The following is a 15,127-nucleotide window of genomic DNA, read 5'->3' on the forward strand; positions in this document are numbered from 1 at the left end:
AGCTATGTGGAAATCAGTAGTAATAACTATATGAAAAAAATAGAACGAAAATTACTACAGAAAAGAAAACCAAATTTATTAATTCATTATTCTTAATTTTTCATTATTCTCAAATAAGAATAGAAAAATCATAAGCATTTTTTTTCCCACACGGATGCACGAGAATGGCATCTTTTGAATATAATTCTGAAGAACAGATAAAATCTTTCGGAAGTTTCTGCTCGGTAACGTTCTGCGACAATGTCGCCACGATTCTGCCACGGGGGGGGGGGGGGGTGCTCACCACTTAGCAATTCTGTCTTAGCAATAAGTAGTTAAAATTAATTACGAAGTGGAACAACATCATGGATTTGGAGAAAATCTCCTCTCAGAGAATTTTTCTTTAGAAATGACAATGTTACTCATGCTTTTTCATGATTTGAGGCATTTTATTCTTTTCAACGTCCACAAGGCTCTAAATCGATGATGCTCAACAACTTTGTCTTTTTTCCCAACTTATTTTTTTTTTTTTTTTTTTTTTGTAACGCATACCTATTTTACTATATATAGACACCCCCTTTTGTAGCTATTGCTGAAGCGGTATGAAAGTTAAGAAAATTAACACAGACTTAAGTATGCATTCTGTGCACTATTAACATTATGCCTATTCTTTTATTTTATCAAGTCCATTATAACAATGAAACATTTCGACACGATTTTTTAAAAAATATGAAATGTTTTCAAGGCCCCTAGCAAAAACTTGATATTTTCAATATGTTTAAAAAAATTTCTGTCAAAATGTTTTAACTCTGTTAGAAATGCTTTAAAATCAATATAAAGAAAAAAGTTTTATTTAATTATATTTATAAAATGTCATTACAAATAATTCTTCCCTCAGTAAAGTTTGACATTTTGAAGAAAAGTGAATCACATGTTTATAATATCAGAGCAAACAGTCATATTATTTAGAACTTTATAGAAAGTAATAAACAAGACATGATTTTCTAATGATAGAACACCAAAAATATTATAAATTTAGCAATTGTTCAGTTTAATTTGAGCAATCTTCAAAATCATCCTTCGGTTTCTCATAGTAATTTTTATTTTGATCATTTGTTGAGGCGATCTTCACTTTAATGATAGAGCACATAAAAAGGTGATTACACTGTTGCAAACAGTTCTATGGCCTTAACTATTGGCTTGATTGTTGATTTTTCTTTTATTGTTTGAATTTATGGAAGTTCCTTGTAATTGTTAGGTCATATTTTAGCGAAGCTAGCAAGGTTTAGGACAGAATGGATTAATCCACAGTTTAAGACATCCTGTCCAAAACCCCTTTGTCTTAAACTGTCCAAAACCCTTTTATTCAAATTATGTCACAGTTTTAAAAAAATACTGGGAACAATAAAATGTTAAGTTTTGACCATGAAACAGACAAGTTTTTGTTTCATTAAAAAAGTTTATTGCTATTTTTAATATTGCATTTTTTTATCCTTATGCAAAAACGTAATTTTATCAATATTAAAAACATATTTATTCATAATTACGGGATAAGATATTCACTTTCGTTGTTCAATGAATTATGCAGCTTCAAAAGTTATAAATCTTTTCTTATTATATTATATTATTTTCCTTTAATAAGTTAAAGCAAATTGTATAAAAAGTAACAAATATTTGTTAATATATGTAATCATTATATGTACAATGGTTGCACCTTTCAGAATTTTTACCTTTTACCTATGTTCATGGTTTTGGACACTTTAACAGGGTTCCCACGATACTTGAAAAACCTTGAAAGTCCTTGAATTTTCTTGGAAAAAATCAGGGCCCTGTAAAGTCCTTGAATTCTGCCATAGGGTACTTGAAAAGTACTTGATTTTTTTGGAAATAACATAATCTTTCTTACAAAAATGCTGTAAAAAAAGTAAAATAATAAATTCAAACGAAAAGTTATAGAAGTTGTGGTAGATGCAGTTTTTAATGTTTGAAGAGTGAAAAGAGGTTAAAGAAGAGACAAAATTTTTCACTCCAGATTATTGTTCATCTCTGATGTTTAGAAAGCTGAAATTTCCAGGAAATTTTAGTTTTTGTAGTCATGGTTGCTGAATAACTAGTGTTTCATTGATTTAAAAATATGTTCAATGTGTTAACTTCGTTATTATGACCGGTTAATATTATTATCCTATTTGGGTTTTTTTAAATTTTAATAGAAAGTATCATTAATTCGTTATCATCAGATTTTTATATTTAGTTTTTACTGCTAATAAATAAAATTTAGTTCTAGATTTCATGAATTATGAATAAACATCGTGATTCTTATTAAACTGATTCTTGATTTATGGATCGGAATTCATTTAAAATGTTCTACGAATTGGGATTCAAATGAAAGTGATTAATGAATCATATATTGAATGTTGATTTAAAGTGATTTGCAAATTACTCATCAGGATTCGTATTAAGGTATTTTATAAATCACACATTGTGATTCACATTAAAATGATTTATCAAACACACATCATGATTTCAATTAAAGTTATTTCTGAATCATGTAACGTGATATGTATTTAAGTAATTTCAAAATTGTGCATCACAATTCTCATTCAATTAGTTTACATGGTATTAAAAGGATTTAAGAATTACACATTATGATTCACATAAAAAGATTTAAGAATTAACGTTGCAATTCTCATCAAAATGATTTATGAATCACACATAGTTGTTCTAAATTAAGCAACTTTTGAGTCACAAATTACTATTTCCCTCGTAATGACCACTATTCAGATGAAAATTATTAGCTAATCATGCAGCAGAATTCACATTAAAGTGATTTATCTCACATAGTGATTTACATCTTGTTAGTTTTGTTAGCGTTTTGTGGCATTTGCTATTCATATTGTTCCAATTTAAGAAACATATACCGCAATTCAATTTCAATTTACAAATCGCAAATTGTGATACATGATTTACACAATCTTCAAGACTTACTTCTCCTTTCTTATAATTTTGCTTTACATATAGTATATCTAGATTTGTACAAATGTGATTTTTAAAGATTACGCATAGTGAAAATTACACATGTTCTTTAACTTTTTAAAATCATGCTTCACATTTTATGGATTTATTTTAAAGAAAGCTTCATAAGTCTTAGTTATTTGTAAAATATTGTTCTACAATAAATTGTGTTCAAAATACATTACTGATATTCTGAAGTAACAAAATCGATAATGTGTTATTAAAATCAAAACAGATGTGCTATATTTTGATATTTTATCTAATTATATTCATTTGCTGTAACCTAAAATTTGGATTTAACATATTAAAAAAAAGTATTTATGTTTTAATAAACTTGCATAAACTTTATCAATTATTTACTATGCTTGTTTAATATAGTATTATTTTTCATTAATTCTAATTTACTTTATAAAATTTTTCATGAAAAGTTTCACTGTTGCTAGTTTTTAAATGTTCGCTAGTATCATTGGAATTTTTCAAAGTGATTTGAAATATGGCTATATAACTATCAACCATTTGCATTAGTAGCTGATAAATTAAATTATTATTCATATTATTATTTCGTCAAATAGGCTTTATGCTTTGAAAATGTACAATTTCTGCTTCGACGTAATTATAAAATCTGGTTGACATGTTCTTTAGTATATTAACTGTAATACTGAATGGATCCTTGAATAATTTGATTTTAAGTCATAGAAAAGTCCTTGAAAATTTTTATTTATTTTATTTTTTTTTGAAAATTGAGTGGGAACCCTGTTTAGGACAGTGAAACCCATGTGTCATGTCCAAAACCTTGTATTTTAGTTCTAAGAAATGCTTAATTCTGTCAGGATGTCTTCTGTTAAAGAAGATAAAAGTAAAGCACGATTTGTTATATGCATTTTCACAAATTCAACTTTTAAGAAAAATACTTTTGAAAAAGCAAAATCTCTGCCTCTTAAAATTTTGTTTTTATCCACGTCAACAAACAATAAATTATGCATTTCCTCTATTAGTCCTTTACAGGAAGACAAAATTCAAACATTTAATCTAACAAACCTTTTCTTTTTTTTTTGAAAAATTTTTTTTCCAAATGAAATTCTTTTCTGTATGGACTAGTCGAAAATTTTTTAAGTAAAATAGCTGTAAATGCTACTGTTAAATGCATGTTTTTATTAAATTCAAGTTAAAATTTAACGTTGGACAATATTTTTAAATTTGGATGCAATTTTTAAGATTATTAAGAGAATTTTTAAGAGACATAAATGATTTTTATTTGTGGGAACTATTTTTGAAGATATCCTCTTACTTTACTTCTTAATTTTCACAAATAATGTCTAAATTTTCACAGAATCGATACCTCTCAAAAAAACCTAGACAGGCATCTGATTTTAATTTCTTCCCTTGTTTCAGTGCTGAATGGAATGCCTATTTATATGGGATGATCCTTTTAAAACGATGGACTTTCTAGAATTTGTTCTTGTCTCCAATTATTGTATGACAGAATAGAAATAGACAAGAATGATTAAAAATAGGAGAGTAACAAATTTTGAGTAAAATGGAACAAAAATCTAAGATGTGAAAATTTTATGCTCCTGCATACATGCACAGGATGAAAACATTTTGTACATAAATTAACGCAATGCTATCTTAATTGAAATTTTTTTATTTGAATGAAGAAAGAAAAAACACAGGTTTAAAACTAATCACACTTAGCGATGCATTTCATACCTTCGTGCTATAAACATGATCGTCATACGTCATATAATTGGGTTGGTAACTTAGAGAAGAATAACACTGTTAAAATTTGCATGATTGTGCCTAATCACGTGGTTATGCATGACGTTTTAATGTTATAGCTATTGGACTTGGTAGCTATTTACGTAGCGCATAGAGTTTTTGAAAAGTGCTGAATGGTGCTTATTTTCGATTTTCATTTTTTAAAAGCCTTTAAATGTGTTTATTTCATTTGCGTTTTTTAAAATGTGCTTTATATTCCCTTTTCGAAAATGACATTTTTTTTGCTTTACCATGTCGATATTTCTCACGTATTTTTACAAAAGCATGGTTTTCACATTGTTCTGTTTAACATTTTAGCAATTAATTCATTCATAATCCATTTCGTCGGAGCGTAGCGTATGAAAGCGCCAATCATTTTACGTGTTTGATGAAAAATTATCCGTGTGTGCGTCTACTGAGCTGGCTTTTGTGAGATTCTAGCACTTTCATGTGCAATTCTGCTGCATTTTGCAAGATATTCTCAATTTCAGCATTCGTTTTCCACCCTCTGAATTCCAATTGAAAAATCTCTCGATCTTTTTAGGGTGGCTAATATAATCAAGAAGAAAGTTCTTTGTCAGAAAGTAGTTATTTTATCATGATCGTGAAAAGTCTGAAAATTATTTTTCATTTTATTAAGATATATATAGTGCTTAAAAATATTTTTCAAGAGCTTAAAAAGTGCTTATTTTTTGTTGAAAGAATTGGCTACGCACCCTGTATTTAGGCTTTCAGATCAGATTCAATTGAATACTTGAAAGCACATCACTCGTGTGTGTTGGTGATTTTCCCACACACCGTTTCCTTGAAGGGGTGCAAAATACTAGTGGAATTTTTTTAGAAAAGTAGTGTCAAGTATTCTTGTTCATGATCATTTTTTGCAGCTGTAAACCAATAATTGATCATTTCAGATTTGTCGATGGATGAGCTTGTGGCTCAGTGTGTGCTTTTCTTCATGGCTGGTTATGATACCACAGCTTCCACACTTTCTTTTACCACTTACTTCTTAGCTTTGAATCCAGACGTCCAAGAGAAGGCAAGACGTGAGATACACCAATGCCTGAAAGAAACCAATGTAAATATTCTCTCAGTTTTTAAAACTAGTCTTTCCTTTTACACATTCCTGCCTAATGGTTATATTATAAACAACTATGTCTTCCAGCAAATGTGATCAAATTGCTCATTAATAACATTTTTAAAGTTAAGAGACATTGCCCGTTATTTCCTATACTAACATTTTTCCTAATATGTGAAATTCATAGACTTTTGAGCATAAAAAGAAGAACTTTTTCCAACTTGAAAAGGAATAATTTTTAACTTTTCCTGTTTTTTAAAAAAAAAATTTTAGAATTGAATAATTAGAATAGAAAAATCAGGAGTCTGCTTCAGGAAAAACGGTCGTTTCACAAAATATTTTTAAGAGAGCAAGCTCTAAAATTCTCCCCCCCCCCCCTGCCTCGCAAATTTTTGTAGTCGTATCCCCATAAATGAAATGCTGTCCCCTTGTAATGTTTACAGGAAGTCGAAATTCAAACTATTATTTTAAAAAATTTTCTAAATTTATTCCAATAGACCTTTTTTTTTTTTTTTTTCTTCTCTGTGAAACTTTTTTTCTTCTGTATGATCCAGTCGAAAATGTTCTCAAAATGAAGATAACTTTTAGTGTTGTTAAATGTATGTTTTTGTTAAATTTAGAACCCCTTTATGTCATTTTTACTTTCAACGTATTTCGTATTATCTCGAGAATTTTTTTAGCGAAATGAAAAATTTTTGCACATAAATGTAGAATTTGTTTATCAGAAAATAATTCAGTGTGATAAAAATATATTTTAGCAATTGATTTTTTTTTATTATTATTATTTCATTATATAAAAGAAATAATTGTATGAATAATAGTTTTGAATGTATTAATCGAAAAGTATATAAACTTTTACATTGTTTGAAGGAATGTAGTTTTAAATGTAAAAATACATAATTTGTGTGCAGCCGGTTGAATATAAATGAAAATTTACGAAAATTTGTGTATTTAAATTGATTGTGGTGAGCCGTTAAGATGGAGTGAAAAACTTATCGAGCGATTGAAAGTAATTCCCCAGCTTCAAATTAAATGTTATTGAAGTTCTAGTAGTAAGCGATGATGCGGCGAAACCATTCTTATAGCCGATATACAGGGTATGTGCACTCCTGGAAAGTCATGAATTTCCGTTTTAAACAAAATTTGTCATAAAATGTCATGATTTTAACTATATTTTTTTTTTTAAAAAATCATGGAAAGTCTTGAATTTAGGTCGCCCAAATGTCTAATTTTTATAATGGAAACTCCCCCCCCCCCCAATTTCATGGTGTACCAAATATCTGAATAAGTAACAAAATCCCCACTCACAGTCATATTTTATTAAAATATAAAATGTTTTTATCATGTTCTTTAAAAATTATGGTGTTCTTTCAGAAAATGAAAGAAAAAGCATCATTTCTCAAGCGAATTATCTTTATCTTCTGTGTCTTCAGAATTTTTATTGTTTTTATTTTATAAATTTAAAATTCTAATTGAAGCAAGCCAGTCATTGGCGAATTTTTTTAATTCCGAAATGAGGACAGAAAAATCAGGTGTATTTCTTCCCTTTCCGATAAACAAGAAAAGTATGTTTAGAATATAATTCTACAAAAAAAAGAAGAAAAAATTATTTTCTTTTGTATTTTTTTCAGCTATTTTATTGCTTCAACTATTTCTTTACTCTGTTTTTTAAATTTAATATCTAGGAATATGAAGATACAGTGTATAACAGTTTTGGTTATACCTATCTATCATTTGGACATACCTATCATTTGTTGCAGATACCCTGTAATACATGCGATCCTTAATTTATAATAAGTCTCTGTTTATTGTTGAACTTCCAGTAATCTCTTTACTCTGTCGTTGGAATAATCTAAGCCAGTGTTTCCCAACCTTTTTCGTACCATGCCCCACCTAAGCCTTTCTAAAATTCTTATGCCCCCCCTATGTAACATATACATAATTTTTAATATTAAAAAATCGAATTGTTCACTTAAGAAACTTAGGAAATTGTTAGCGAAACAAAATAAATTTTCAGATTATATAATGAAAAACTAAAATTCAAATTCGAAATAATTTAATTAAAGATTTTTCTATAATAATTTAATATTTTAATTTAGTGAGATTCTTGCTCTTGATTGATGCTTGCTGCACGTAGATTTTATCTTAGGTTCCACATTGGTTATCAGTCTCAAGTCTCCCCGTTGTGTTATATCCAGACGATTTCTTTTTTTTACCAATGAAATCATTTACAGCACTAAATCCACATTCAGCTAAATATGAAGATGGAATCGGTAACAATAGTTTTCTTGCACATTTGATTGAATTTGGGTATTTGTTTTTTGTTTCCTCACGAAGCCATGACATCACTCATTTCATATTAAATAAAGTTTTAACTGACTAATCATTTTCCATTTCTGCAAGTTCTTGATATATCAGACAAATCCACTAACATGGACTGCAACATCCATGTTGGAAAATAAATTTGTTTTAAATCAGAATATCTTTCTCTTAAATCAGCCGATAGAATTTTCAGATGATAGACAATAACAAGTAAAGCGGTATCATTTACTTCACATTTTTGGAGCCAATGAAACTGTTCAAAGTTTTTGTTGTTAATATATTTCTGACATAACTCAATAAGGGTAATGAAGCCAAATATCTTCGCTTTTGCATCAACAAGAGTTTTATTTGTTCCTTGAAGCTTCTTATTTAATATATTCAGTTTTTCAAAGATATTGGCTAAATAACTCACAAATGCTTTACCATCGACTGTAAACAGATACTTCATTTCAGGTTTGTCGCTTAAAAAATCCCTAAGTCACATAATATTTATTGACCGCAATTATTTAAGAATTTGCTTTTTTCCTTCGATTTTGTCACCGAAATCTTGCATAGTATTTAAATGGCCCAGAGCAAAAGGTTTAAACTCATGTCGAGTCCATTTTTGAATTGCCCCCCTTAACAATCAAATTGCTCCCCGGTGGGGCGTGGGCCCCACGGTGGGAAACACTGATCTAAGCTATTCCAACAGAATCCATAATTTTAAATGAATCAATTTAATTTATTTAATTCATATCTCTTTTCAAACAGGGAGAACTGACATATGATGCTATACAGAACATGAAGTATCTTGACAATGTTATATCTGAGACATTGCGTCATTGCCCTCCAGCATCGAGGTTATTTTATTCTTTCATTATTATCATGAATATGACTGCGCAAAGAATCTACTTTAATATTAACATGTTGCGTAGCGTTTTTAAAAAGCGCTTTGAGGTGCTTATTTTCGATATTCGTTTTTAAAAGCCCTGAAAGGTGCTTTTTTCATTCGCTGTTTTTAAAAAGTGCTTAATGTTCCATTCCCGAAAAGGAAATTTTTTTCTCTCCCATGTCTATTTTCGCCATGTAATTTGCAAAAGCATGCTTTTAGCATTGTCCTATTCAACGTTTTTACAATTCATTCAACCACAATCCATTTCGGCTTACCGTCAGTCCATAGTGTATGAAAGTGCCAATCATTTTACAAGTTTGATTAAATACTTGGAAGTCCGCATGTGCGCCTACTGAGCTGGGTTTGGTGAGATTATTGCACTCTTATGTGCAACTCTGCTGCATTTTGCAAGATGTTCTCAATTTTGGACTTCATTTTCCACCCTCCGGTATCGAACCGAGAAATCTCTCGAGCATTTTATAATGGCTAATATAATAAAGAGTTCTTTGTCAGAAGCTAGTTATTTTATTACGATCATATAAAGTCTTTGAAAGTTATTTTGCATTTTGTTACTGTATATAGTGCTTAAAAATACTTTTTGAGTGCTTAAAAGGTGCTTATTTTTTGTTGAAAGATTTGGCTACGCACCCTGATTAAAGTTGTTTTATTCTTTTATTACTATTATTATTTATATAATCATCAATATGACTAAACAATGAATCTACATTAATAATCCTTAATTAATATTTAAACTACATTCAGTGGCGTGACAGCCCATTGAGGGCCAAGGCCTACTGTTCCCATCTCAGTTTTCTTGACCTTGGACTCAGGGGTGCAGGAACAGATGTTCCGGTCAGGTTGTCAGCTAAACGCGGAACCCCCAGTGTTTAGTTCCCAAGCATGCTTGGTACTCATTTATCGACTGAGGGGATCAGAGGCTGAGTCAACCTTGTCCAGCTCGAGGATCGAAACCAGGACCTGTGGCATGGGAGCGCAAAGTGCTATCACTCCGCCACCGGGCGTCTTTAATTAATACTAAGGTTCTTTTATCCTTTCATTATTAATATTATTTATATAATCATCATTATTACTTTAATATTGTCCTATGTCGAGGTGGCTGTTCATTTTTTATGGATTCCTTGCCCTTCTTACAAGAAAAAAATATATTTTATCGGGAGTACAAATTATTTCGTTCCGTTCTTTTGTGATCAACAAATGCATTTATTTCAAAACAAAATGAATGAACAGATTAATCAAAGAATTGTCCATCGCTGGCTACTACTTTTCCCACTTCCCATGCAATTTTCAAATTCCATCTTCGAAAAAATGTCTCGTCTTTTGAGGCGATCCAAGTTAGAAGCGAATTTTCAAATTCTGTGAAAGAAGTGAACCAGTGACAGTGCCAAATCTTGCTGCATCCATTGGAACAACCAGTAATCAAAAGGAGCAATGTCCAGCAAATACAAAATTTTACATATAAAAAGTAAAAAACTGGGTTTTTGTATGAAACTCAAATCGATATAAACTGAATATTATTGACAGATGTTTAACTTCTCTAAAACCAGCTGTCGCTATGAAACATTCATTACAGCCAGAGCCATCTTTTAAAAACGGACCGAACTAATTTGTACTCCCAATAACATTTGGGGAAAAACCATTTATCTTGTTTCTAAGCAATGCAGTCAAACTCGACCTGATTTAAATTAGAAATACTAAATTGGTACAAGTCTGTTGCTCGCTTTTTTAATTCCTACTTCATTCCTCCTCTCTGACTATTGGAAAAATTCTGGAGCTTCATTCTTCAAATGGAAATGTGTGACCTTCTGCCATTCTAAGCATTTCTGGAAACTAGCCATCTTTGGGTTTCGGTTTTTCACTAGTTTTTTTTTTTTTTTTTTTTGGATATTTTTTTGTACTTAACAAACTCTTCATGATTATTCAATGCTTTTCCAAAAAAAGTTGGAAAATTAAAAAATAATCATTCATGCAAAACAGTTGATTGATTGATATAAATTTTGGCGTAAGAACCATATTTTGACTGTCCCTAAAGCCAGATAAAAATCCAAATAATTTGATTAAAATTCAGGTAACTTGGTTAAAATTAAAATAAACCTTTTTATGTTTTGGAAAAATCAGAAATTGATTATTGAATTATAAGAAATGGTGGTAACTGATAGGTTATAGCGATAATATTTCCATTGAAAAACGTTGTTACATTAGAAATAAAGAAAATTTTCAAGAAATGTGGGCTAAAATATATAGTAATTATTATTCACTCGTATGTGTTATTTGAATACTGCAATGACAGGATGGGAAACAAAATTGTCTTTCGGGGCACATTATAAGAGAATTTTTTCCTTTAAAATTCTAACTGACCTTACTAAATATTTGTATAACAGCCACCATTTATTTCCACTGTAGTAATTTTATTATTTTTACCACTCTTTTTTTAATTTATTGTTATTTTTTACCCAATACAGTCGAACCTCGTTAAAGCGATATTGGCGGAACTATTGTAATTATTTATGTTAATCAGATCTTATCCGATAATCCATTATAAAAATAATTTATTTCGTACTATTAATACATAATATGAACCAAAAAAATTAAAATAAGCTTAAAAGTTTTAACTACTTTAATAAACTATTTTAACTCTTTTACTTATTTGCCCCTCTTCTACTTCTAACAAAGAAAGAAACATTTTATTCACATTCTTCTCATCTGTGTTGTGACCAGTTTCGATAATTTCATGTTAAACATGAAGCAATAATTGGTTGCTAACTCATGGGACCCAATGTGTTTCATGTAAAGCAATATTTTACATTAAGCCATTTCGCTTTAATGTGGTTCGACTGTATAATAATAATTTTACTAAAATATAATATTTTCCTTCCACAGTTTCACTTATTGGCCACATTATGAGGCGCACTATAAGATGTAATATTATAATTACCAGGAGATACTATACAGCTGTATTGTTTTTACTCGGATGAAACCAGTTTGCATTTGTTTACGTTCGTGTATCAATGGGTTAACATTGTAATGCAGTACGTTAAAAATAAATACAAATAGGAAGTATATATTAAAAACCCATGACGTGTATGTTTAAATATAAAAGTATTGCCTATAAACTCGTGCGAAACGTGTCATTATTAAAACACTAGATTGCATCTAATCATTTGATCTAATTATTATAATATACTAATATGATTCCTGATATAATAAATATTTCATATTTATATAATATATCGTCTCATTTAACGCATTACTACACGAACATAAACAAGTGTAAGCTGGTTTCAGTCACATAAAAACAATAAAGCTGTATAGTGTCACCTGATAATTAAGTGTGTGTCTAATAGAGAAGTGTCTTAGAGTGTGTCTAATAATTCGGCCAGGGACCGTGTATGAAGTAAATGAATTCTGTACCGATAAAAGGGTTAAAATAACTTTGTTTATCTAAAAAATTACAGACTAGAAAGAAAGGCTGAGACAGATTATGAATTGGGCAATACTGGAATAACACTGAAAAAAGGAATGATGGTTACTGTCCCTATTTATGCAATGCACAAAGATCCTCAAAATTTTCCAGATCCTGAAAAATTTGATCCGGATAGGTGAGTCTGAATTTAAGCAAAATGATTGTCTTGTTGTTGTTACAACTGAAGTGATGCTGTCTTTCCTTAGTAAGCCCCCTGGCGGCGGCATTGTCGCAGAATGTTACACAGTTCTTGCAGAAAGATTTTTCTTTTGAAAAGTTTTTTTTAAAAAAATTGCTTTTCTTTTCTGCAGGAATTTACACGTAATATTTGAATCATGCATTTAGATAATCACTTTTTGACGCTCTCAATTTATGCTGATAGTATTGTAAATGGATGTAATGTTTCAATTTTATTATCGGCAGTTATGGATATTGATTTTCACGAGGATTTTAAATATCCCGATATATTTTGAACAATATGGAAAATTCGAATAGTGCATTTGAGTATTTACTTTTTAGAGCAATAATTCTATCAAAGTTTTGACAGTTGTTATTGATTTCTCCATAGTTTTAAAATCCGGTATTTTTTTATGCGATATAATTTATGACAACAATGTAATCTCGAAATGAAACACGCATGTGAGGAGCGTGATTCACGTTATTTCGTCTGCGATCTTTTTTTTTCCGGCAATTACTGCTATGAATTTCATGATTTTTAATTATATTTGTTATTATAATAATTATTTACAAAATGCGAAGAAAGAAGTAATTTTTATCACACACCCCCCCCCCCCCACACACACACACACACAAAATGCAAGAATATGACCCATGATATTAGATTAAAAAATATTACATATTCAATTAAAAGAATTATTTATAGTTTTTTTGTTTTAACTAATACTCCATAATTGATAATTGATATTTAGATCCATAAGACTCGTTAGGAAATTTAGAAAGCAGAATAATCAAATGCTATGTTTGTTTTCTTAAACATGCATTTTGATTCAGAAGGAAAAGTTTCAGCATTTTTATTTTAGTTCATTTATCTTATTTGTTATTTCTGCTCAATTGTGAGTAATACCCGGCTCATCGAGTAGTTTATTCTTTTTTTTTCGTGAAATGATTTTTTTTAAGATGATAATACAGGCGATAAGCATTTCAAAAAATGATTCATAAGTGCATGGAAGTCATTATTCTTCAAAGTCTAATAAGAGTGTGTATAGCAAAATAAAATCATGTTACAAAACAAAAAGGTGTCAAATACTTAATAATAACTGGTGGAATGAGGCTACTTTTAGCCATAAAAATTGATGTTTACTTGCCTTCGATCAAATCAACCTTTTTCTTTTACATACATTTTCTTAGCAGCATTTTATGTTCTAAAGTTCTTAATTTTTTAAATGTTATAAGAAATTATTTAATTTACTTTAACACAAACACAGCGTTTTCATAACCTAACTTTAGAGAGAATTGGACACTTTTATAAGCAAATTTAGTCTTTGCTACTTTATTCATTATTATTTTTAATCTAAGTTCATACTATATGAAATTATATGCTATGTATTGTGCAAAGATAGTCATCGACCGAGAAAAACAATTTTCTTGCTTTCAAAAAGATGAAGTTTCACAGATAATGAGTTTTGCTAATTTTTCTCTGTTGCGAAATTAAAATCTAGTCAATGAAAGAGTTCTTAAGCAACATAACAATAAACCACACTTCAAAAATATTCATCAAAGTGTTTTTTTGATCATTCAACGATCTCTGTATGGGAAATAAGATATTTCTGTGCATGATTGCAGGTTTACAGCGGAGGAGAGGGCCAAACGGAATCCCTATGTGTACATGCCTTTTGGTGCTGGACCCAGGAACTGTGTCGGTATGAGATTTGCACTCTTGGAAGTCAAAGTTTGCCTCATCCACGTTATCACTCACTTTAACATCAAAACTTGTCCCAAAACAACGGTAAGGTGTTCTCTTCATCTGTTTTACATTCAAAATGTTGATTTTTTTATAAAATAAATATGGAATTTTTTCTAATATTCTAAACGCATGTTTCTTAAATTGTTTCATTTTAGAAATTTCAATCTTTTAGAAATGATTTGTAAGAAATGCCCTACATTATAAATATTAATTACCAATTTGTTAATGCAGAAAATCAACACATTTGTTTATTTTATTAATAAATACTAGGAACTGTAACAAAACATAATACACACGTTTTAAGTTGAAATTTCACTTTTTTTAATGTGTAAAAACATTCAGCTTACTATTCTGAGTAGTCTCGGACAAATGAAAAAAAGTTAAATATTAGTCTTTGTATGATAGTTTTTAAAACAATTGACAACACAAAATGATACTTTCCAAATGCCTGCTGAAATGATATGCCATTTTTTTTTAACTCTTTATTTTTCTATACAATTCTTGTTTTATTCTTGCTTTAAAATCGTAAACGCATTTTTTTGCAAATGAATAATCTTGAAAAGCAAAGTTTTCAAAACTGTTAAGTCTTTTGCATTTTTGAAGAATTTTTTTTTATCCCATTAAAAATTTTAGATTTTTTTTTTACTTATTCAATTTTCCCCCTCTAGAGTCGCGTGTATTACATTCATTCAAAATTGAAATGCA

General features: G+C 29.5%; 1 protein-coding gene across 3 annotated transcripts in view; it reads left to right on the forward strand.

Annotated features, from left to right (window-relative positions):
- Nucleotides 1-15,127, forward strand: part of LOC107436226 (cytochrome P450 3A24) — a 44,907-nt gene that overhangs the window by 28,070 nt on the left and 1,710 nt on the right. For 2 of the 3 annotated variants that reach the window (XM_087153869.1, XM_087153871.1), the window contains 4 exons: nucleotides 5,661-5,824; nucleotides 8,897-8,985; nucleotides 12,491-12,634; nucleotides 14,302-14,464. In XM_087153869.1, the coding sequence (XP_087009995.1) occupies nucleotides 5,661-5,824; nucleotides 8,897-8,985; nucleotides 12,491-12,634; nucleotides 14,302-14,464 (560 nt within the window). Of the gene's footprint in view, nucleotides 1-5,660; nucleotides 5,825-8,896; nucleotides 8,986-12,490; nucleotides 12,639-14,301; nucleotides 14,465-15,127 lie in introns of those variants that run through there. The other variant, XM_087153870.1, reaches the window with a different exon arrangement.

This window comes from Parasteatoda tepidariorum, chromosome 10, assembly GCF_982258835.1.
Source record: "Parasteatoda tepidariorum strain Cologne lab strain chromosome 10, Ptep-v5.0, whole genome shotgun sequence".
NCBI lineage: Eukaryota > Metazoa > Arthropoda > Arachnida > Araneae > Theridiidae > Parasteatoda > Parasteatoda tepidariorum.